Source organism: Pipra filicauda, unplaced genomic scaffold, assembly GCF_003945595.2.
Source record: "Pipra filicauda isolate LSUMZ 115617 unplaced genomic scaffold, ASM394559v2 scaffold92_size2517590_pilon, whole genome shotgun sequence".
Lineage (NCBI taxonomy): Eukaryota > Metazoa > Chordata > Aves > Passeriformes > Pipridae > Pipra > Pipra filicauda.
Window position 1 is genome coordinate 1,986,171 of NW_024105120.1, and position 24,475 is coordinate 2,010,645.

The following is a 24,475-nucleotide window of genomic DNA, read 5'->3' on the forward strand; positions in this document are numbered from 1 at the left end:
CTAATTTCAGAATTGGGATTTGGACTGTACATTTTATATGGAAGAAGGCCAATCTTAGTGTAGGGTTTTGTTATTCACATTCCAACACTCAGTATCCAGCTGGCTTTCCCAAAGGAAAGCAGGCTGATGGGTTTTTTCACTACACTTCTCAGTAGCAACAGTTTCTTTTCTCTTTTTCCCTGAAGGGGTAAATTGTGCTCTGCACACAGCCCGTGTTGACTCAGAGTGACTTGATTCTTCTTTAATTTATATATCCAAAAATGTATATAATTTAACCTGGAATTTTACTTTGCCATTCCAACACTAGAGTAAAATTAGTGTTGTGTAATAAAAATTCAACTTCATGTAGTTCTTGTTGTTTTATTGCAACAATTGCACATAATCTTGTGATCTCATTACAGTTTATCCAGAGCAAGTGATACAGAGTTGTATATTTGAAAGATAAATGCAAAGAAGATGGCTGTAGGCTGTTATTTTCTTTCCTATTGTTCCCAAGGCAAGAATACTGCTGTTTGCCAAGTTGACCAAATGGGATTTTAGCAATGTGCAGCAGGATATGAGCAGAGGTTAAAAAGTAACCAAAATGCAAAAGAAAATTTAATCTTTTTTCTCTTTGTACTATTTTGTTCATGTGAAGGTGATTTTGATAGAAGGAAAAGATATAGTGGTATAGCTTGATTTAACTTTAGGCATTCTAGTTTCATTAACACATTTCTCTGCACTTGTACCGCAGTGAATAGATCCACTTTACACTGGAAATAAAGGAAACAGGTACTTACAAACACTGCCATAAACTAGAGAAATATGATGTTTCTGTTAATAAACTTGTGCTGAAATCAATTTAAAAATACCTTCTTTGCAAATACATTCGTATTTGAAATAAGTAGATGGTAGTTCCAAAGGCTTGAGGGAAAACCATAGCAAGAACAACTCTGGTAAAACACTGAAAACTTAGCATTCTTGTAATCCAGAAATTAGAAATATAGAAAAAAAAAAAGATGCAAAATGCAAATGTTTGTACTGAATGAAAATTTTCCTGTGGCTGTACATCTTACAAGCTGTTATTTTGTCAGGTTGTCAGATTGTTCTTAATGGAGAAAAGAAATGTTCCTGCCCATAAAACCAGATTTTTACCAATTAACTGATAATCATGCTATGGATGCGTAAAAAATTTCTACTGGATAGAGTGTCAAACTATTATATTGAAATGCAGTATTTTTCTAGGTACCAAAGAAAGATTTCCAAGTGTGAGACCAAAAAAAGTTGAAAAATTAATGTATATGTTATCTTTTCTTTCCACTTTGATTTCTAGAGAAGCTTCCTGGGCTGTGCAACTTTTAGAGTAGGAGATCTGGTAAAATCAAAGGAGCAACAGTTGACCCTTACCCTCAGGTAAGTGTTTTCTTGTGTTTTAAACCAAGCTGAATCAATAACCTTTGGCATTTCTCATCCAAAGAAGGCAACAAAGATGGTGAAGGGTCTGGAGCACAAGTCAGATGAAGAGCAGCTGGGGGAGCTGGGAGCCTGGAGAAAAAGAGGCTCAAGGGAGACCTTATCACTGATGTGCAGTCAAACTGAAATTGTGGAGGGTGGGGGGTGTGATGTACAACTCTAATTAATGATGGCACAGAGCTGCAGGAGACTCAGAGCCAGTGTTCAAAACCTGGGGTTGGGCTGAACAGATACTTCTTAAAGCTGTGCACTGAAGGAAGAGAAAGGGTCTTGCGTGGCTTAAGATAAATCAAGATACAAATCAAGACAGTTTGAAGGTTAGGGGAAACCTTTTAGGTGGTGATTTTCAGAATAAATTCATTGGACTTCATACAGTGCTGGGATTTTGTTGAGCTGATTTTTGCAAGCTCAGTGGAGGTTCATTTGGGATTAGTGGGAAGGTACAGGTAAGCTTCACAGAGCAACTGCTCAAACTCCCTGGGTATCTATACAGGCAACATTTTGGGAGAAAAGTGGGTGTGACTAGGAGAACTGAGACACTGGTATTTTTTCTGTCTGTGATATTGTACATAGGTTCTGTAGAAAAATTGTGTTACATTTGTTATCCTATGCATACGAAGCCAGCCTTAATTTGGCTTAAGGCCCAAGTTATGACCTGTTCAGTGATGTTGTGGTACTGTCACTGTGTCAAGGACACTGCATTTTTTTGAAATGGAAACTGCTTGAAGTATTTTGATTTTGTTACTGCACCTGCCTTCCTATTTCAGCAATATGAGTGAGTAGTTTACAGGGCCAGGTTAACAAAATGCTTTGATTTTAATTTCTCCCAAAGACAGAAAATGCCATGCCTAGCAAGCAGATAACTTTGTCTAACAAACAAAACCAATTTAATAAAAAGTGAACTAGCTACTTTCTATGGAAATCTGTGGCTAGATAAATGATTTCATACAGGAATTCAAGTTGTCTCTAGTTTTTTGGGACAAACTTTGCCTCACTGACTGACATATTGAGAACTTGATCTGAAAGATTGCCTCTGACAGGTGTCACAGTAGTTGACAGAATGTAAAGTTTCAGGAAAGTATCTAACCAATTTAATTGGTAATCAAAAAGTTAAAATGGGTGACTCACGAGCAATAAATTGGCTTTTAATTCATGTTTTTAGTCTTGGATGTCCTCTTCATTCAGCTAACATTAGAACACAAATGTACCAATTCAAATTAATTTGTACATACAGTAAATGGTCATTTTTAGTTAGTTGGATATTTTTTTTAAAGAAAAAAAAGTCCTCACCTTTCAAATGTGGGATTGTTTCCTGATTGGGGCTATTCAGCAGCAGAAAATCAACAGAAATTATGCACATTCCTTCAATGGCAGCTTAACCAGAGCAGCCTACTAATTTAAGCATGCTTTTCTCTAATCACCCTATTATATTAGTACCTTTCAGGAGGATACAGGATATATCAAGGGACTTGTCAAAGCATGCAATTCTATTTAATTCTTGTTGATATACTTTGGATGGGAGTTTACCAGGGAGTGCCTGTGATCAAGATACTCCTTTGTTAGATTTGAAGTAGAGATTTAAGGACCCGGAAATAGCTCTGCGGTGTGCCCTGTAAATATTGGTGTAATTATAGACTCTGGTTACTTTTTAACTGTTTTTTTTTGTTTTACTTTGTTTCCTTTTTTCTTTTTTTAGTTATTAGGTCTTGCCATTGTCTTTCTGAGGTGCAGTGTAAAAATATAAAAGTGACTTTTAAAGAATGTTCTTGTGATTTTCTGTTACTTTGTGGAGAGCTGGCATACGTCTACAATTCCTTATTGTTGACAAACTGTGCTCTAATTTTCCCTTTTCCCACCATTGTACCCTAATAGTGACGAGGGATATAAGTTACACAACCTCTGCAAAAGAAGTTTTTATTTTGATTGTCCTTTTTTTTTCTATAAAGGTGCCTTAAACTGGTGGCTGAGTGTCCCTTGTGGATGTGTGCACCTACAGCTAATCATCAGAACATGGGCAGGTCGATTTGTAGAATTGCTTCAGTGTTGACAAAGTCCACAACTGATGTTGGCAGAGGAATTTAGTTGCTAGAGACCTGGGATTGCAGTTTCCAATACGAAATTTATAAAACCAGAATTGCCTTCCATAAAGTTCAGTGCTTAATTTTGCAATGGTGATACAACACCACTTGCTTCCAGCTTTCTCACAGGGTTGTGGTGCTGAACGGGATAAAATAGACTATTGAATAAAACAAAAGCCTTATTCATTAGGGGAATATTTCTTAATATTGACTATGTGATGTAGTGTATCCAATTAAAAAAAAGCATACATTTTCTCTGTAAAAAAGCATATTTTTTTCTCTGTAAATGAGAGTTACATATACTGTCTGCTAGTTCAGTAATTAAAACTGATGGGGTTTTTTTTAATTGATTTAAGTTTTAGTTTCAGTTTAGAGGACGTTTTTGCCATACCTTTCTGTTAAGAACAGCATAAGGCAGTGGTTTTTTTGCTTGGTTGAGGTCTGTGGCTTTTTGTAAAGCTAGCAGTTAGTAATTCCATTAGCTGCTTCCCCTGTGGTGTTAGTTTGCCTGTTTCCAGGAAAGTCCTCTTTAGCTTGGGCAGTTTTAGTATGGTTTCCAGTGAGTTACATGTAAGAAGCAGCAAAGGAAAAAGATAATAGTGCTCTCTTGTGTTCTCTGGAAAAATTAAGTACATCTGTCTGATGGACTCTTCTTAGCAGATATAGTTTATCTGAGAGATTGTGCCTGTGGTGTCTGTCAGTCATGTACTGTACAGACCTTCTTTAAATATGTGCCTGTGCTTGACCTCTTGGACAATACCTGTTTGTCTAGCAATCTGCTTTTTTTAGCTGTCTTATTTTCATTATTCTTGGACAGGACCGAACTTATTTCCTTTAACTAAAGGAGATAAAAACCATATTTATTTTTGGAAAGTTCAAAATAACAACTCAAAGACTTCATTAAAGAAAGTCTTCTTAACTTCCCTCCCTCCCAACACCTTGTAGTTCACTGGGCCAGAAAACATGTAAATGCACTTCAGTAATAGTTGCATTCACAATGTTTAACTAACTAGAAAGAATTTGAAAGTGGCACAGTAATTTTTGCAGTCGTTTATGTACTTGAAATAACTTCCCTAGCAAATGATGGCTATAAAATACTATAGCTGCTTTTTTTTCTATTAAAATTCAGTAGAAGTCTGCTTACAACTAGTTTTACTTGGTCTCCATCCTGAAATTGTTTCTTGGCTGCTTCATGTTATGTTATCCACCCAAGGAAACTGGTGAACAACAGCTTGCCTTTGTAAGTCAGGCAAATCTCCAATACAGTTGAGGTGAAACCTGTTTTGACATGAAGCTTAATCAACTGTACATTGAAATAAAAAAAACAGAAGGAATTTAATGTTGCAAGACTTTGTTTATTTACCTTAGAATGCAACAGAATGTCGTTTATGGGGGACTAGTTTAAAAAGCGGTATCAATTGGAGTAGGCTCCTCTGTGAATTCACAGAATAAACATTCTTTTGTGCAAGTACAATGGTTTTGTGCTTGGATATTTCAAAATATATTGCATCAGTGGAGAAATTAATTTTATGGCAATCTGTATGTTACTCTGTACTAATCACATTTATTTTGTATTATGCATTGGAGAAAGGGGCTGTCTGCTAGACTCAGTCATGCAGTTTGCTTTTCAGGCCGTAACTCACGCAATAACTCACTTTGTCATTTATAATTAGCATAGCTATGCAAATATGCAGTCTGCCTCCCCTTTTCTTTGTGTTTTTGAACTTTTTTTTCTTTTTCTTTTTTTTTTTTGGAAGAAAGGTGTATGGCCAAGGGAACCAATTACCAGGCTTAAATTTGCATATTCAACATTCAGTAATGCGACTTGATGAGAGCAGCATTGAAGGCAAATGACTGCCATTCTCAGTCCACCTACCTTTCTTTTCCACCACTAACTTGTTACCTTCTTTCTCTCTGCGTGCCTGGGCCAACCTGTTATGTCCAGAACTAGTAAGGTGGGCACATGTTCCTGCTGCACCTGTTGTTCCTGGCTAACTCCTCCCCTGATACTGACCTGGTGATCCTTAAGGATTTGGGATGGTAAAGAAATCCATTTCAAATGGAGCTGCTCTGTGGATGGACATGAGATGATTTCTACTCCTTATCCCAGGCTGCTAAATTAATTGGCAATTTTCCAACTCTATAAGCCAGCTAGATTTTGTGCCTTATATGGGCTTCTTCACATTGACACTTTTTAAATTCTTTTTGGTGTATTCCTCATCCCCACTGTCCCTATGCAGATTTGTCAAGGTACAATCCTTTATTCTGCAGGGCTGTAGTATCTCCTGTTGGATGACTGTGAGCAATTTGATGCAGGGACACAATCTTCACTGCACCATGTGAGTGCAGAGTGCACTTTTCAGCTTTATTAAACTACAGCAAATAAACTGGTTCTATCCTAATGCATTATGAAGTATCCTAAAACCAATTAATTACTCTCCTGATACGCTATTGAAAAGTGTGTATGTGTGAGATTTTCTTCACGTTTTTCCAGGCACATTATGTGAATTGTGTCCATGTGTGTGTGTGCACAATACTGTTAGTGCAAAGTAAACTAATACAGATTTTTATCCTATTTAAGTATGATCGCTCGGCTATTTTTATTTTTCCCACTGCATCACTTCTGTTTCTCACTTTTAGTTTTCTTTCAAGTGAAATTTTAGTCTCATGATGTTGCTGGAAAGTTTTAAATGCATGACATGTCTTTTTGAGGAATGTCACACACCAGTGGAGTTTTAAAACCCCAGTGTCTGACACAGCTAATGACAGTTTTGCCCTGGGCATTTATAGAGCTCTTTGTTGATTTGTGTGCCTGTAGCATTAAAAAGAAACTTTGGTTTGGGGATTGTTATTTTTTTAAATTATGTTTTCATATTTCCATGTGGGAAGATAAGAACTGGAGGAAGGAGTACAGCTATAATGCAACAGTCCCACTGTTTAGTTTTATTGTGTTGCATTGCCTTCTCTTGCAGATACTGCATGTTTCAGATTGTAATATTACAGGAGTCATTCTGAGAAGAAAATAATTGAAAAAAGTGAAATTAGATCAATCATTTTTTTTAAAACATGTATGGAGAAAGCTTCCAAATATATATTGCTCCTCATGCAGGCAAGCAATGCAGTGCTGATGGCCATACTGAGGCCAAGCCTCTAATAACAGAAGCAAGGGGGAATATTTAGTATTCTAAAGAACAAGAGACAAGGACTGAGAAAGCATAACTAGCATTTCCATTATTTTTTATTTCACTGCAACAACATGCCATGTTGGCTTTTATCAGTTCATTTGCAAACTGAGCTCCATTTTGCTCAGCATTTGTTTATACTCTTAATTTACCCTGATGTAGTTTTAAATCGGATCTGGTTTATGTAGGTCAGTCTTAGACTTGCTGGTCTCTCTGGCCTTAGAAAAATGTGTTCCCTGAGAAAAGAATGAGTAGGATGTTACTTCTGGAAGTCAAATGAACGCAGGTTTTTCCTTTTAGACCAGGGTAGCAGCAAAGTGCTATTGCATATTAAAGTCAGCCTGGTAATGATGTCTCCCACCTAACACTTTGATCAGGACCGGTTAAGCTGTTGAAAAACTTTCTGTCTTATAACCACACACTTACTCTGGTTTTTAAAGGTATATGTGTTTTGCTAAGATCTGTTGTATTCCATTTCTCCTTGGGAAGCTGCAGTCCATTTGTTGGCATAGCCTAGTTTGTGTGCTGGTTTGACACAAGAAAGAGAAAACAAATGAAGTGAAACCACTAAGCTATAGCAACTCAGGGGAATGTTCTTCTTTCAGAAGACACTGAAGTTGTCATGCATTTCAAAATCATTAGGTATTTTTGCTCATAAACACCATTTGGACATTGAACACAACTTTTACTTTTCTTCTGCATACTTTGTTAATTAATGTTAATTAGTCTCTGATTCCAAGGCTGTCTGAAATTGGTTAATTTTAATTGTTCCTGTTTTTTATTTTTGGTAATTAATTTGGCTTAGAGGGACACACGTAAAATATGAAGGATTATGTTTATTTTGCGAGGTTTTACATGAGAACCTATTTGGATAGTTGCAAGATAGGTGGATTCCACTGAGTGCCTAATTGTTTGCAACCAAAATTATTATTTAAATTTGAAGCTTGGGGGTAACCATTTTTTGAGACTTTACTGTAGGGCATGAAGGTTTTGATTTAGCATGGTAAATATATATCCAGGCCTGAAAAGACCAACATATATGCTTAGCTTTAGTCAGTGTAAAGAGCTGGCGTACTCTGATTTATTTGAGACCTTATACTCCATGCACAAATACAGATTATGGAGAATTGTGGCAGCTCAAGGCAGAGACATGGTCCTCCTGCCTGGGGCACAAGTGCTCTGGGAAAGCCTGCCTGTTGTGGAAGGCAGCACGGGAAAGCTGAGCTGGGCCTGCCCTGATGCAGAGCAGGAGACACAATCCCTGTCGACGTGGTGCTGCTCGCAGGCCCTCAGTGCCAGAGTGTGAGCAGGAATTGGGCTGTGCTGGGGCTGGCACCTCCATGTAGCACTGCACTGGACCACTGTCTTTCTCCTGGTTGCTGAAATGAGGATAAAGGTGTTTAGGGGATTTTCCCTTCTCTGCTAAAGTAATGTGAGGACTATTTTTTGAAGTTCTGGAAGGGCGTCAGTGTTGAAGGGGATTTTGATGTTTTCCTGCAGCATGGATTGCCCTAGAAATGTGGCAGTTTTTAATGGGAAACACTTTTTTCTTATATTCCTGTTTCCTTTTTTTTTTTTTCAGCCTTCTAATCACTTTTCTATGTATTCCTTTGTCCTGCTTCATCACTGTTCATTTTCACTCCTGAGGTTATATGCGGTATTGCTCCAAACACGTTTTATTTTGATTCTCCCTCCTCTCTGTGTTTTTACAATTCTGATGCACTTCTTCTCATCATTTCCTTTTGCCTATTTTGTTTGGTCCCTGTTGTTATACTTCCCTCACTATTATTAAATGGTCTGTTACCCTTCTTTCCTTCCTTTCAAAAAATCCAGCTGTTCAGAATAAGCCAGGGGAGACAGGCTGTGCCATTAACCTTGGTGCTTTGCTACCAGTAAGAGCTGAGAAAGCATTCAGTATCTTTTTAGAGTTTAAACTCTTGTCTCTTCCAAAAGGTAGTGAGCAATACTCTTTTTTTGGAGACGTGAATTTGAATTGCTATTTGTTTTTACTTAATTAGAAATAAACTCTTTTTGGAGATGATAATAAAGGAATTCACCTGGAACTGTATTGTCATCTCCCTTATATTTCAAGAAATAGGATGGATTCTGAATAATTGCTCTGCAAAAAGACTACAGAAGGAAAAGTGATGTTCAGATTAGTTTCATTATTTTGGTTTCACAGGAGTTTTATTTATACTGAGTATGTCCTTTCTTCACAGGCTGTGTTAGAAAACAAAGTGAGGTCCTGTGCAGTGGGATTGCAGGTCATAAATGGAGTATTGTTGCAATGTCACAGTCCTTTCTCTGGTAGTCCACAGACAGAATAATGCCTAGAATGAAAACTTGGCAGCGTTCATGGATTCATTTATAGCATTTACCCATCCTCAGTTTTGTGATGAAAACTTTCATTGCCATGAAGAATTTGCCTTACTGTTAACATTTGGTTTATGGTTGCCAATAATGAATTTAATACAGGTGACTGCAGCTATGCAGAATGAAGAGGGGACTAAATGTTTACTGATAATATTTTTACTGAAAGAATTTGATGCTCAGGTTGGTTTTTTTTTGGCACGGATTTTTATTTTTTTTCCCCCCAGAACTTCTGATGGTGGAAAGGCAGTTGGTACCATTGAGGTCAATCTGGTGAAGATGGGAGAGCTGGAGGATGGGGAAACAGACCACATCACAACAGATACCCAAGATCAAAAGGTAAAAACTAAGTTTATTGCACAAGTTAATTAAATGATCAACCGTACCAAATGTCTAAAATACTAATTCCAAATTGGGTTAACAACTTAATAAAAAATTTCTGGAGTAAAGTACTATGTATGCAATTTCCCTAAACTAAAAATAATTTTTCATGAAAATACACCTACCTGACAGGAGGTTGTAGCCAGGTGGGGGTTGGTCTCTTCTCCCGGGCAGCTCTCAGTAAGACAAGAGGGCATGGGCTTAAGCTGTGCCAGGGGAGGTTTAGGTTAGATATGAGGAAGAAATTCTTTACAGGGAGGGTAATCAGGCATTGGAATGGGCTGCCCAGGGAAGTGGTGGGTTCTCCATCCCTGGAGGTTTTTAAGATGAGACTGGAGGTGGCACTTAGTGCCATGGTCTAGTAAGCACAGCGGTGTTGGATCAAGGGTTGGACTTGATGATCTCGGAGGTCCCTTCCAACCCAACTGATTCTATGATTCTGTGATACACAGAGTAATATTCTAACCTGAATTTCCTAGTCTCTCCCCTTCTTTAGGAAAAAAATAGCTTTTATGGATCTTAGCTGAATGTATTTAATCACTCATGATCAAAAAACTGTCCATAGGGATGCCATAAATATGACTCTTTTTCCTTGCTCTGTTTTCTGCCCTTGAAATCTTGTTCACGTTGAGTTTTGTGTGCAACCTGTGCCCGCAATACTGAAAGACTGGAAGGAATGACAGGCAAGCCAAAGAAGAGGTGGATTCCCTTGCAGAGGGGCAGGTTTTAGCTGCGTTTCATGGGAGCACACGGCAGTGGGGAAAACCAGCAGGAGGGACAGCACTGCAGTGGTGCCTCAGAGCATAGGGCAGGGTTTACCAGAGGATGTGTGTAGGGATTCTGAGTCAGGGTGTTCATGGTGAGGGACAAGAAGAAGGACAGAAGGGCTCAGAAAAACCATAAAAGCTTTGAAGTAGTCACGTTGCTGCAGGGAAAACCAGTGGGGACTGGAGCTGGAGATGATACAGAGGGAGTGGGTTTGAGAGGAATGGAGAACCAACAGAGGAAGGGTGGAATGGATATACTGTCTCTGGGATGACAAGAGGTTTGAACTTGGAAAAGATACAGAAATGACTGCTCAGAATGAGGAAATCTGGGTTTAAATGATTTGCATCTAATAAAAAGGTGTCTTTAACTGGGTCCCCTGACTGATGGCAACTGATGTGCCTGTACAGAATTGCCTTCTCCTAGTATCTCTGGCTCTGCAGCCCCATTTGCACTGACAGAGAATGCAGCAGTATGATGGTGTACTGCTGAATACTGTGGTGAATTCTCTTCTTCATGGAAAAAAAAATATTGCCACAGGGAATGTAGACTGAAGAACTGCATTTTTTGTTTGGAAGTAATATATAAAACTGTACTTTTTGAGAAAAGTACTTGTTTTCGATATCTTTTCTGCTCAGCCAAGCCTGTCTGTTTTTGGGTCACATTCTGGGGATGGATTTTACACTTTTTTTTCACCATTCGTCTCAAAGGACTTCAATGCCCTTTTAAAACAATAAATGATTAGTACCAGTTCCAAAGAAGCCAAAAAACTCTGAAATCTTTCTGAACTATAGAACTTCCATGAGATATGCAACATGAGCTGATTTTACAGCCTTCTCTTTCATTTTTCTTCCATTTCAAAATGTGAAATGAGACTCTTCAGAATTATTTGAGATGTAATTAATGAGCTGTGTCTAGCCTGGGGGAGACAGAAGGCTTTAATAGCATCTTTCTAGGGGGTTCTAATACTTGTCAAGAAAGACCAGCCTTGTGACAGATGTATTTTCTGTGGTCTTTAAAAGAATCCTTAGTTTGTACAGATTAGTTGAATTACAGAGTCATATGTTCGTTGTGAGAATGCAATTGTGAGAATGTGCAGTTACTGAATTACTTCAAATAATTAAGTTTTGAACTAGGTTTTCTGCCTCATTAGATAAACTATGTGCAGGGAATTTCTCTTGGAGGGGGAAGGTGATGGTTAAATTCAATTTCAGATGTCAACTGGTAGAGAGTACATCAGGTCTTGCTCTCTGCTTTAAGCTGTGCAACAGAACTTCTAGAAACTGGGGAAGCCCTGGGGACAGAGCTCCCTCTCACCTTTAGAGGCTGTCTGGGTTTTTTCAATGACTGGGGGGAGGAGGAGCATTAAAAATACACTTCCTACTAAGTTTAACATAGGTGTACACTGGTTCATTCTTCAATAAAACATCAAAGAAATCTTCCAGGTCACTTGTATAACAAATTGCTTCAATCGCAAACCGCGAGCACATTTTAAAGACTTTTTGCGGTTCCTACTTCTCCCTTGTTTAAAAATTAATGGAGTGTTTTCTCACACTATGCATGTGAAAACTGCCTTGCTTAAAGAAACCTCTTTGAAAGCACAAAACTTGTCAGAAAGTTTTTTAAACCATAAGTGATTTATTCTTATTTGAGATATATACTTATTAAACTAAACTGCTAGTATCTCTCCACACTTCTGCCACTGCACTGGTAGGAAACCTTTCTGTTTTATTATGGAATGGCTGATCATATTTTGTCATTTTTTCAACTGTAATTCAGATTGTGTTACAGTATACTGAAACAGAAATATAAGGGGAAAAGTGTAAGTTATAATTAAGGGCTGAGAAATTCCATCATCATTGATGGTTTTCCCACGGTTTATAAACTGCTGTGGATTTCTTAGACAGCTGAATTTGCTGCATTTGTGGTTGTATTTCTTTTGCAGTGTGCATTGGTTCGTGAATGTATGGCCACTGAAGGCATAAGTGGGAAAGACAACCTGCCCTCATTAAATGCAGGTGAGTTTTCTAACATCCATAGAAGGTGGCTGTTGCCATGCTATGTCAGATCCTGAGGAAATCACGAAGATTTGCGTCAGAGCTTGTTAAATGCTCTTCAAATGTTGCACAGATGTTTAAGTTCAGTATTTTAATGTTTTATGCATGTGTGACAGTATCATTTTACTGAGAAACACAAGGAAATATATGTGAATTATGCTATCTGAAGCAGTGTTAAAATTTCCATCGCCCACATCTTTACCATTCAATGATTTTCAAGTCCGTCAGTGACTTCCATGGACATGGAATCATAAGTTTCTGGCATGTCATTGCATGACATTCTGTTAAATAATTGTGCATTATTTGTAACTGAATACCTGGGAGAACTAATCTCTCCCATAGTTGATGAAGTGGCACTTTCAGTTTGATCTGAAAGCTATGTGTCCTAAAATGAGGGGAGCTGTTGGCAAGGAATTCTCAATTCTAGGTCAACTCTGGGCTTGAGTGTATGGTGTTAAACTGGATCTATTTCTCTTTCATTATACTGAGAAATATTACATGCTGATATGCTGCACCATAAAAGTTTTATTAGCCCAAGTTTATGAATCTCCATTACTCTGCAGTAACAGTGTCACAAATAAGTTATATGGGTCATCTGAAACCACAGTGCTGTCAAGAATTCTGGGTATTTGCTGCATACAGTTGAGGAGAACTGTTACTGAAGTTTTAGAACCTCTGCTGAAACTTTTTCCTATGACTTCTCTCGTAGGACAGACTTATCCAACTAGCTTTTCAGTTTAAAGGAAGCACTAGAACCCTCCCAAAATTTTTTCCGTATATGTTTGAATGCTATAATTTTTTTCTGTAACCTGTTGAGACTCAATTAGAAGCAAGGGAAAAATTTCTTCTATGGAACTGCTCTTTCTTTTCGTCAGTTCAATGCGAGACTAGATATGTTTGTGAAAAGATGTTAGTTGAGAATTACTGAATGTACAGGAACTACATCTGGCTCTAGAAATTCCTGAAGTGGAAATGGCTGGAGGCAGGGAGAGTATCTTGCCTCTCTAGGTGTCTATTTATGGCATTTCTTGGAGACAAGATACAGAGCCAGTTGAACAATTTGGTCTAATTCAGTGCAGCCGTTCTTTGATTCTGATTCCGAATGTCACCCAGATAAGTGGGTCTTAAAGAAATGACATTTCTGTTCAGAGAAAATGTTGCTTTCACAACTGATTTCTTCCTGTTTGCTGCCTCCATTGTGTATGTTTGATTGAGGTTTTTTTGTTAAGTTATTTTGGATGGGGAAATGCTGCAGTTTGGGGAATGTATTTTGTTGGAATTTCCAAGGTAGATGTCAGTTTTGTGAATACTGAAGTCTAGATCACTTTGTCAAGAGTATTTGCATGTTATTCCATAGTGTATCTAGACAGCACTTGGCATTTGTTGTTCTCATATACACACACACAATATAAAACCTAAATCCCACCCGACATTACTGGGGTTTATAAAATCAAACATATCATGGAGGGGTTTTTTTGTAGGGTTTTTTTAGGTCTTTTTTTAAAGAATTTAAGGGAAAGAGCAGAATTGCAGCTGCATATGCAAGAAATGACAGCATGCAGGATATTGGAAAGAGTTTGCAGCCACAGGAAGTTTGTTCTAATAAATACTTACTCTTCAGTCTGTTTCCTGTGCTTGTGGCTTTCTCTTCTCACCTCAGCATTGCCTCCACTTTCCTGCTGACACCAGGCACTGGTTCTGGGTTTTGTCAGTCCCACTCTTTTTACTGAATTCCCAATTTCTTTCCTTAGAAAATTTTAGCTCCCCTACTATACTGTCAACCTCTGTCAACCTCTTTGCCCAACCCACCAGACTTCTCCCCCAGCATGACTCCATACCTGGGCTTCATGTGAATTAAAGCACTCTGTGTTGCCTGGAGACTGGATTTCTCATATGGGTACCTGGGCTGCCCTTAAGCATCTTGCAGCACACATTGGCTCTGCCAAAAATGTACTCCTCCACTCTGTATGAATGACATATGCAGTTTTGTTGGTACTAGAAGCTGGGAAGAATGCAAGAATTTTCAGTAAAGGTAAACCCTTCGTGCACGTATGAGTTGTTTAGTTCAAGTTTTGAGGTTTTACATACTGAGATTTCTTTGCCAAGGCTGATGCCATTGTCGGATCTGGCTGCATTGCCATGGATATGGGGAAATGCACAGCTCTGTAAAAAATGTAATATCAGAATTCAAATTTATAAAGTGCAGAACTTTGTATTGCAAGTTTCTGGCTTCATTCTGTGCAGCTGGGCCATCTTAACTGAAAATTTAACAAAAATTAATCAGTTTAAGCCAGACAAATTTCAGTATGGCAGATGTGGAGGCAACTGAAAACAAGAATCGAAGGGCAAGAAGCAGGAGCAGTAATGGGATAGAAGTGTCAGGTAACCTGATAACATCAACATTGCCTGCAGTGTTTTCCCTGCTGGGTACATACAGAACTATCCACAGTACAACATGTATTTCATGTGCATATATATTCAGCACATGTGTATATTGTTGTAAAGATTTCTGGTACTTTCCGTTTCTTGTTGTTTATCAGGCCTTCAAAACGAGGGAGCTGAAAAAAATACCCCTGTGTGAATCTTTTAAGCCTGTAGGGGTAGATGCACGTTGGCATTCTTCTCAAATTTAAATCTTAATATAGGGAACTTGCAGCCCTCAAGTGAGTTGTGTGATGCTTATTGAGTGAGTGGGAATGAGTAGTGTGTCTCAGAGCCTGATCACTATTCTGTTTATACCCCAAGAGACTGAATTTATGTCTCAAAATTCAGTTATTTATTTATAATGTGGGAGAGCTTGCCAGTTGTTTGCATGTAAAGAAATCGTACTTTACAATAAAAAAGAGAATAAAAGCAATTGAAATTAAGCAAAAATTAAGAAAGCTACAATTACTCTTCCTAAAGTAATATGCTTAATACACCTGTGTTGCAGAGGAAGATATAAATAGAAACACTCTTAGTAAATTAGTATATGACAGTGATATGCTTTGATCTCTGTTCAATAGGGAACAAAAATAAAAACAGATTATTATTTTTTTATTTAACATATGGGGAAGCAGATTATTATATTTTTATTTTTCTTATAGGATATTGCATGAAATAAAAAACACAGAGATCTTCTAATTAAAAAAAGTATGTGTAAAAATATGGATGGTTAAATACATGGTTCTGGCTTTTAGGCTTCATACTACATAGAAAAGCTTTTAAAATAGGTTTTTCTCTTTTTTAACCACAGCTGTTCATGTGGATTTCATTTTTTTCAATGCCTCTCATGATCACAGTCTAAATACAGGAAGGGTTACCTTTATGAAACCTTCACTCATTTTAATAACTACTTTTTATAAAAACCAAATTTAGTCTTGCCATTCTTACTGTTTCGGTGGTTTTACATGCCTTCTAGAATTCTGTTCTAGACAGCTTGCTTTAATTAGAAAGCAATTATTGTTGTAATTGAAAAGGAAGATACTTCTGAGGTTTTTCTGTTTATAAGAAAAACATCAAGTATTGCGCAGCTTTTACGGACAACCTCAAGCTTTAACAATATTGTATATTGGAATTATTTTGATTCCTTGTGAAAAATTCCCAGGCTTTTTTCTGAGTTTGTAAATAAAATTTTCTTCTTAAACCCATGGAGAGATGTTTTGATCATTTTTTTAAAACTTACAACACACTTGAGATTATCCTCGTCTGAAAATTCAGACCTGAAGCAAAGACCTGAAAATTCAGCTAGTACTTGAGGTGTAGTTTAATAATTCTAACCATGATAAAAGTCACAACTTTGGATCCGTATTTTCAGAGTGATTCTTAGTCTCCCTTGCTATCATGCTGCAGTACTGACAGGTTTTCTGTTTCATTTTGTTTTTTTCCCATGGTGGTGGTGGTGAAAGTGGAGAGATGGGAAGAAAAAGATTGTGCAGCTACATATGTGCATTAGGTTCTCACAGATAAATGTGAATTTTTCAGTGTAAAATGCTCTGAGTGCAAATGTAAGAGCTGTTCTTGGAAAAACATCCTGTGATAAATTTTATAGGAAGTAGCTATAAAAAAGTAAAATAAAGAAAAAGAGTCTTTTGTGTCTGTGGAATCATCATTTGAAATGTCCTGGTAATAAGTACCAACCTGCTTCCTACTAAGCAGGTGGCACAAAGGAAAACACAAACCCAAACCAAAATTATCATCTGGTTTGGCATTTTTCTGTTTAAGGGCAGACCTGAGTTAGCCCTTAGTTTCTTGAGCTCTCCCTGGCATCTGAAAATTTACATTCCCTCTCTTGATGATTGATGCCATATATCTGCTTTGTGAACTGATAGAAACTGTTAATATTATTGACAAAACTGATTTTGTCAATTAGAAGAATCTCAGCAAAAAAGGAGGAAAATAAGGAATATGCATTGCAGCATATTTTAATCAAGTGGTACAATAAAGCCCAGACACTGAGTGTAAGTTGATTGTAGGAACAGGACTTGGAGATGCTTTTTTTCTAGAGGACAGTAGTTAAGTCTGTGTGGAGAGGATTATCAAGCTGTAAAGATGCTTGAACATTAAGGTATTTGGGGTGTTAGTAGAAAAAAAAATCTGTTATTCATTTGCCATAGCTATCAAGCATCTCTTAGGCTTATTTCATAACAGTTAAGTCAGAATTTAGTTTTTGAAATTAAAATCACTAATAACTAAAGGCAAAATGACTCTAAAAAAGCTTCCAGTTTTTTTATCACACTAGTGATTAAAGACATCTCAATAGAGTAATGGAAATAGAAAGCAATACACCTGCAATTACTTAAAACATGATTACTTATGGCATTTCTTTCTTTGAGTTGCCAGCAATGGGTTTATTACAGGTGTCTTTGAATCTCTAGTCTTGTTACTTAAAGGACTTCTTTTAAAAAAGTTTTCTTAGACAGACAGCACAGTTTGTGTATCTTTAATGTCTTGGTCTGTGTTTTTCATTCTCTATAAATCAGCCTACATAAGCATTAATGGTGGAATGGTTGTGAAGTTGAAAGTTCTGTTAGTAGGTGTCATTTTGACAGCAGTAGTTTCCTTGCTGCCCACATGGGGAAGGCATTCCTTTGAGTTATAGACCACGCAGTGGCAGATCAATGGGAGCCTGCTGTAAGGCAGCTTTTACCAGGAGGTTTGTAGAAAGGTACCAGTGGAGGATTTGGATGGCTGTCCAAAGGCATTCTGTGTTAGGAAACAGCAGATGTGTGTGTTAAATGACAATCATTTGTCTCCAAGTAAGCTTATCAGAGTAGCCAAATAGAACTACTTTTTTTCTCAGCTTTTTCCCTATCTATTCTTTCTGGAAAATAAGAGGAGGGTAAAAAAAAAGATGGAAAGGAGACGGTAGAAATTTCCCACCTTTATTATGGTGCATCGTTGTAAGATCTGAATGGAAGCGTAGCCAACCTGGGAGAACTTTAAAATGAAAAGGTTTTAAGCATAATCTTCAAAGACACCAAGTAACATGATTTTCCCATGTCAAGTTACAATGGTGATCTGAGAACAGCACGTGTAACATTTTGACAGGCCCGATGTGTTTTATTTCTATGGAGTGACAGTCTCTTGACAACACCGATGATCAAGGTAACTCTCAAATGGCACCCTCAGGACCATACGAAGGTCAAGTTTCCTGTGATGTAGATGCACACATTCTATTTGTGTTAATGATTTCTGTGTGTGCATATCATGGAGAAGATGCATCAGATACAGTTAAACTCTGAGTCATGCTTCATTTGTTCTGTGCAATTTATTAGCATTGTGATTCTAGCAGGTGGTAAGCCATGGTGGGGACTGTATGTGTGTTTATAGTTTATTTGTGCATTCTCTTTCTCTTAACTGTATCTTAAATGTGAGAAAAAAGAGTATAACATATACTGAAATATTAAATTCACAGGTTGCCTGCTATGCTGGTAAAATGTGATTTATCTACTGTACTAGTAATACTTTGTCCTCCACATGCTGCTATAAAAAATTAAATAAAAATTCAACATTTTTAATAGAATTGTAATGGTTCTAAAATTAATTCTTTAAGCAAGGGGGAAAATAATGTATTATTTTTCCTTGAAATGGTTGTCATAAATTTTCAAAGTCATATAACCACAGTAAAGCAATGATATATCTTTTTCCTCTCTGCAGTGCTAAAAAACCCCATCTGTAAGTTATATAGATTCCCTACTTCTGACAACAAGTGGATGCGGATCCGGGAACAGATGGCTGAGACCACCCTCTCTTTCCATGTTCCTAAAGAACTAATAAATCTGCACATAAAGGAGGATATGAGAAGGTAAGGAGGAAGAAAAAGAAGCAATAGTAAATACTAAATTCTATTTTTGTGAGTCGGAATCATGCAAGTGATGAGCTAAAAATATTAATTTGTAGTATGAAATGGGCAAAATACAGTGATCTTTCTGACTGCTAAAAATTTACAGCTGTAGCTGAACAACAGAATTGATTATTCAGAATTTTTAGGACTCTAATGACCTCATAAGTTCTGAGCAATGAACTGTGTTAGAGTGTGGTCATGACTTTAAATCTGTGAAGGTCAATATTTGGCTACGAATATAAATATTCTGAAAAGTTAACATTTTATAAAGAAGCAGCACGTGACTAGGGTGTGAACAACACTATAGTGTGTCTGGCTTTGTGTCTGGGTAGTGCTAATATCACAGACAAACATTATGCAGACAATGGAAAATGACAAGTTTGTAGTTAATAAAGCAGCAATGAGAAGAAAAATCTCCTCTTGCTAATGTAAATTACTTGGCTTAAGAAAAGGGTACCAAGGTAATGTATGTTTGAAATCTTGATTCATGTTTGGCAAGAGGGACATCTGAGAATTATTACAATATGTATGGCCTGGGAGAAAAGGAGGATAGGGAACACAAGTGTCCCAAAATCCTTTGTATGTGCAAATTCCCACTGCAATGACTAAAATGACAGCTTGTCCTTCAATCCTTGTAAGCTGTGCTGATAAAATTGTGGAAAAACCCCATTATTTTAAGCAGTCCAGGGCTTCCCTGAAAACAATGCCTTCTTTTTCCAATGATAGTGGATGATGTAGAAGAAGATATTGCCTCTTTCCCCATGAAGGTTGCCTTGCACATAGACGGGCATCTGATCTCATGTGTGAGAGAGCTGGTGCTGCATCCCAAAGCCAACCTGTGCACTTTCAGAAAATCCCTTCCATCAGAGGGACTTGCCTGTTATTGTTTACAGAGGTTTGTCCTGCAATATGGAGCTTCTTTTCTTTTGTGTTTACCCCATCTGTTGCTTCTGTATGATCTTTTTATGCCAATAGAGCAGCATGTGGGAGACCAGAATCTTGATTTTAATAAAGTCAGTGGACTGGTACATACTTATGCATGGTAATGATGGGTTATAAAAATCCTATGAATTGTTATAATGCTTTATTTTATTCATGTAATACTGTGCTTAGGCATTTATAGCCTCATCTTGTTTGAGAATACTAATATGTAGGGGTTTTTTTTTTAGTAAGCAATAAAAATAGATTATGCTGACTTGCACAGTTCATGCACTTCCCAGATTTTCATTTGCCCCATGGGTAAATGCTTTTTAAATGTTAGAGGATTGCTTTAACCACTTTTACTATTACTCTACTATTCTCTCCAAAGGCATAATGCAAATAATAGCCCTTGCTGTTATTTCATATTATAGAACTCACCCCTTTGGATAAACTGTTAGTAAAGAACCACCTTGGTGTTTTGGTTTTTTTTCCCCCATGATTACTCAGTACTCACCAAAATATAGAAAAACTTTGAGAAAGAAACAGAAGTAAAAGTTGCTCAAAGATTGAGGGAAGTGGTTCAGGTTTTCCTGGCTGCCGATGTGGTTAAGCTGTTCAAGCCTAGGAGAAAATGTGGGTGTGAAAGAGAGACAAGGTGGGAATAGGGGCATCTGTGTCATCTATCATCATATAAGTCTGTAGATCAGAGCTTCAGCTTTGCTTTTTGAAATAATTGCAAAGATGTCTGTTCTTGTGGAGTCCTTACATTTGTGAACTAGGAAAACATGTTAGGAGGATGTTATTACGTTAGTTACTAACTTACACAAAACTTAAATTGTACCATTTTTAGGCTATTCTCTTCTAGAGTATCCTTCTCTGTGTCTTTTTTCCCCAGTTATTATAAAAGAATAAATATTTTTTTCTCAGAGCTCACTTCTTATCATCCTCAACCTGTTTCATTTTGTTCCTATTGGGGCTTCAGTATAGTCAGCAATTACCTTTAAAAAATATGCAAGTGTTAATAAGTGTTAACAAGTATTATAAGTGTTAATCCCATTCAGTATAGAATTTTAAATTGTAGTTTGTGTTCCCTTTTCTCTTAGCTTTTCAGATTGTTTATCTCTTGATAAAACTAGTGTTCATTGTTAACCAAATAATTTGATTTACTGACATGATACTCTGAAGTATGTAACCACTGAGGATTTTTAACTTTGGTTTTCAGCATGAAATAATGTTTTTAAAGAAATGCATGCATTAAAGATTTTTTCATTCAAACCTCCCTGGAAGAAGTTTTAATAGGAGTTATATGGTAATTTTTATTGTTCTAATAAGGATCATACAGTCTGCATTGCTGGTTTTTATCATTCAATTATTTCTTTTTCCTCTTTGAGGTGTTCCAATGAGTCCTTTCCCCTGGTTTTAGTATGTCTTCACACAAATCTTGTCCAGATATTTTATATATGTCATGCAAGATTAGCCAAGTAGTTCTTTGAACCTAATGATTATAAAAAAACTTAGTTTACAGTAATTGTTCAGGAAGTTGGTTGACTCACATAATTGAAACTTGCAGTTGTAGATGTAACTGGATCAGCACAGCAAGAGAATTAGGAGACTATAGCAGAAGCTGCAGCACATGTCTTTCAGATTCTTTTGAGTTCTTGATTCTTTTGAAGTTCGAGTCCCTTGAAACCAAACTCAGATTTGGCTGAAAGGAAATTCCACCTATACTTGAATTTGGCCCATGGCATTTGTGATCACAAGTCATAAACAAATTTCTAGGATAAATTACTGAACTTGAACCCTCTCTCCAGGGTACAAAGCACACTCAACCTTTCCTCCTGCATCAGGAATGACTGTCCCGTCCCATCACCAGTGGCCTTTTTTGTGCAAATCTGTGCTGTCTGTCTGGTTTTTATTTCTTTCCTGTAACATAATGGAACGATGACAAAGTTCAGACTGTCTGAAAGATGTATGTTTTTTCTACTTCCTTTTATTGCACAACTTGTATAGAGAAGTGGAGCCCCAGGCAGAAATGCCACGTGTTGGGAGTAGGCTTTGATTTTTCTGGACCTTTGTATGTTAGTTTTCACATGACTTGTTTTAGAGCAGTTGCATTGCAAACCCATTGTATTGATAGGAGGTAATAGCATTAAATAAAAGTGATTTGGGGTAAACTTACTGTGACTTCTGAAGCTGTTTGAACCAACCACGTTGAGACAGGCACTGTTAATACACCTACACACTTAAGGACTTTCAAAACATTACTTCTACTAAGTATCTTGTGTGAATACTCGTAGAAATAATCTTTTTGACACTTAAAAAATTCCCAGATTTGTCAGTAAAACATAGGTCAAATACATGCATGTGCAGTATTTACCCCACTGTGCATCAAAAGGCATGTGAAACCTCTCTGTTCTTACTCTCTGCCAGTTGCTGCATAGAGGAATATAAGTATATGAACAGAAGTATAACTTGAATTTTGTAAGTAATGTTTAGACAATTGTCCTACTCAAACAAGATCAGTTTAAAAACCACTTATTTATAAACTAAAGGATAAAATATTGTAATGTATTAACACTACATAGTTCTCTGTCCTCTTGATTTTGCTGTTCACCACTGATTTTGGAAAAGATGGCCTCTGTAAAAGTCTTAGAGGAGTTTTCATATGTAGCATATGTGACAGTGTAGTGCATTGGAATGTAGTAACATCACCTGATTTGTTTTGTGACAGGTACCTCTACATAACATTACTTATCTTGCTCATATCGTGGAAGTGAAGCAACATTGTCTTAAGCTGGTTCCAGTGTTTTCTGATGAAGCAATAAGAATAAAAAAATAACCAAACAAAACACCCTTAAAAATTCTATACAGTATTACTAACTACTAAAATATAATTTAGGATTAACATGTAAATTCCAGAGGTGCCATTCTGAGTATTACTGAATTCGAGACCTTTCTGCAAATGTCTGGTGCAGGAGAATTATCCTCTGCTATTAAATGTAAATCATAGAATTAACCTCAAATGGTCATGCTGTTTGAAGATGGTGAGTCTTTCAGAGATAAATCCAGGTAATAAATTATCCAAGGAAGGGAAAGAGTTTGGAAGGGAAGGAGTTTTAAGGCAAGAATGAGAAAGTGGGATTAATTTAGCTTATATGTTGTCTACACTTTTGGATAATAAAAAGGGGATGGTAGTGGATAGAAATGAAAAAGGAACTTAAAAACTTCAGGTCTTAGGAACAACATAAAATATTATCAAGTTTTTGCAAATCCCACTCTATTCTCCATATATACATTGAAAAACAGGTTTTAAAATATTTTTTAATGTAATGGTTGGCTTGACTTTTTTGGGGTTGAGTAGTTTGCTCATGTGATTTTGATGGGATTTTTTGTGGGGTTTTATTTGTTGGGGTTTTTTTTAAACAAATGTTTATGACATCCAAAAGGTAGACACAACCTACATTGTAATTTTTAGTTGCTTGTCAGGTTAGACTTACTAAAACCTGGAATAGTTTTAGGAAATTCTGTAAGATGAAAATGGTAACTGTTTTCAAGAGATTCTAAATGAAAACTATTACGAAAGAGAGAAAAATATGCTTTTATTCATTTTTGTGGTAGCTTCCCCAGAAGGGATTATATCCTCCTTAGTAGTTATTTGTCTGTTTTAGAAACAATATAGTGAAAAGGCTATGATTCTTTTCTTTCTGGAGAGAATGTTGTATTGCTTGCATGGGGTTTATTGCCTGTATATCACAGGACCATAACTTGTGCTAAAGAAAAATGAGAGTAATCTTATCTGCTTCTATTCTACACAAAAATAAAAATGGAATGGTTATCCATAAACATGTACACTTTAAAGCAAACTTTGTTAGGAAAAATAATTCCTGTGCTCCTTTCCTTAGAAGGAAGCTTCTAAGCTTCCTTTACTTATGAGTGATTGAGTCATACCCCAAAGCTTATGTTGTATATTTACTCCAAAGCTCCTGTTTGATAAATATGCAGGATTTTGATGCCTTTATAATATTATAAAATTTTTGCAAATATAATCTGCAGAAATGTCTCATCTTTTTTTGAATCCTGCTAAGCTCTTTGCTTCTGATGTTTTGTGAAAGTGGATTTCAGAAGCTAATTTTGCTTGGTGGAGGCAAAAATTACTTCATTTTTTTCATTTTGAATTTATCATGTTTGCTTCACTGGGAATTGCATCACTGGAGTTTTGAATCTGCATGTATAAAAAAATTGCCACTTGATCTTCGTGCATCATTTTTGGTTCCTGTGCTTTTATCGTATGTCCTCTTAATTATCTCCTCTTCTTTTAATTACACTGATCTTTTCAACTTCATCTTTCAATTTGTGAAGATTTGTGTTGTGTCTTTAATGATGCAAATGGCTATTTCTGCTGTTCCCTTTTCTGAGACAGAGTAATCAGATCCAAGAAAGTTCTTTGACGGACTTCTCCCTTCTCGCTCATCTTAACATTTTGCTGATGTTTTGCTTTATTCTGATTTATTGTCACCGACCACAGGTTTTCACTGTGCATTCCACAACGGTGTCTGAACTGTTGAATCTGGTGGTAGTTCTGCAAAAACAAGTTCAATGAAAACATGATTTTAGTATTGGCATTTCCTTCAATTAATTTTGTAAATGAGGCATACGACTCATTCAAAGTTCTCCTTGAAGAAATCAGCGTTTTGTATTTTAGCATTGAATATGTTTTCTTTGGACTTCTAAGCTGTTCCTACATCCCTGTATCCAAAGTGATGAGCAAGTCCTTTTCTGTGGTCATTAAAGTGCCTGGCACAAAGCAGGAGCTGTTTAAATAGAAATTACCAATGTGAGTCATACAGGAAATTCCTTGTGCCTCTTTTCAGGTACTTTTAGTAGTTCACTATAATCGTGCACCCACGGTGCTCTTAGAAATAAAAAAAAAGCATGAGTAGGTAA

At 36.8% G+C, this 24,475-nt stretch overlaps 1 protein-coding gene across 7 annotated transcripts in view; it reads left to right on the top strand.

The window, feature by feature from the left end:
• The window catches only part of INPP4B (inositol polyphosphate-4-phosphatase type II B), a 371,943-nt gene that overhangs the window by 247,357 nt on the left and 100,111 nt on the right, over positions 1-24,475 (top strand). For all 7 annotated transcript variants that reach the window (XM_039391277.1, XM_027729659.2, XM_039391278.1 and 4 more), the window contains 4 exons: positions 1,313-1,392; positions 9,310-9,421; positions 12,174-12,246; positions 18,424-18,571. In XM_039391277.1, coding sequence (XP_039247211.1) covers positions 1,313-1,392; positions 9,310-9,421; positions 12,174-12,246; positions 18,424-18,571 — 413 coding nt within the window. The remainder of the gene's footprint in view (positions 1-1,312; positions 1,393-9,309; positions 9,422-12,173; positions 12,247-18,423; positions 18,572-24,475) is intronic.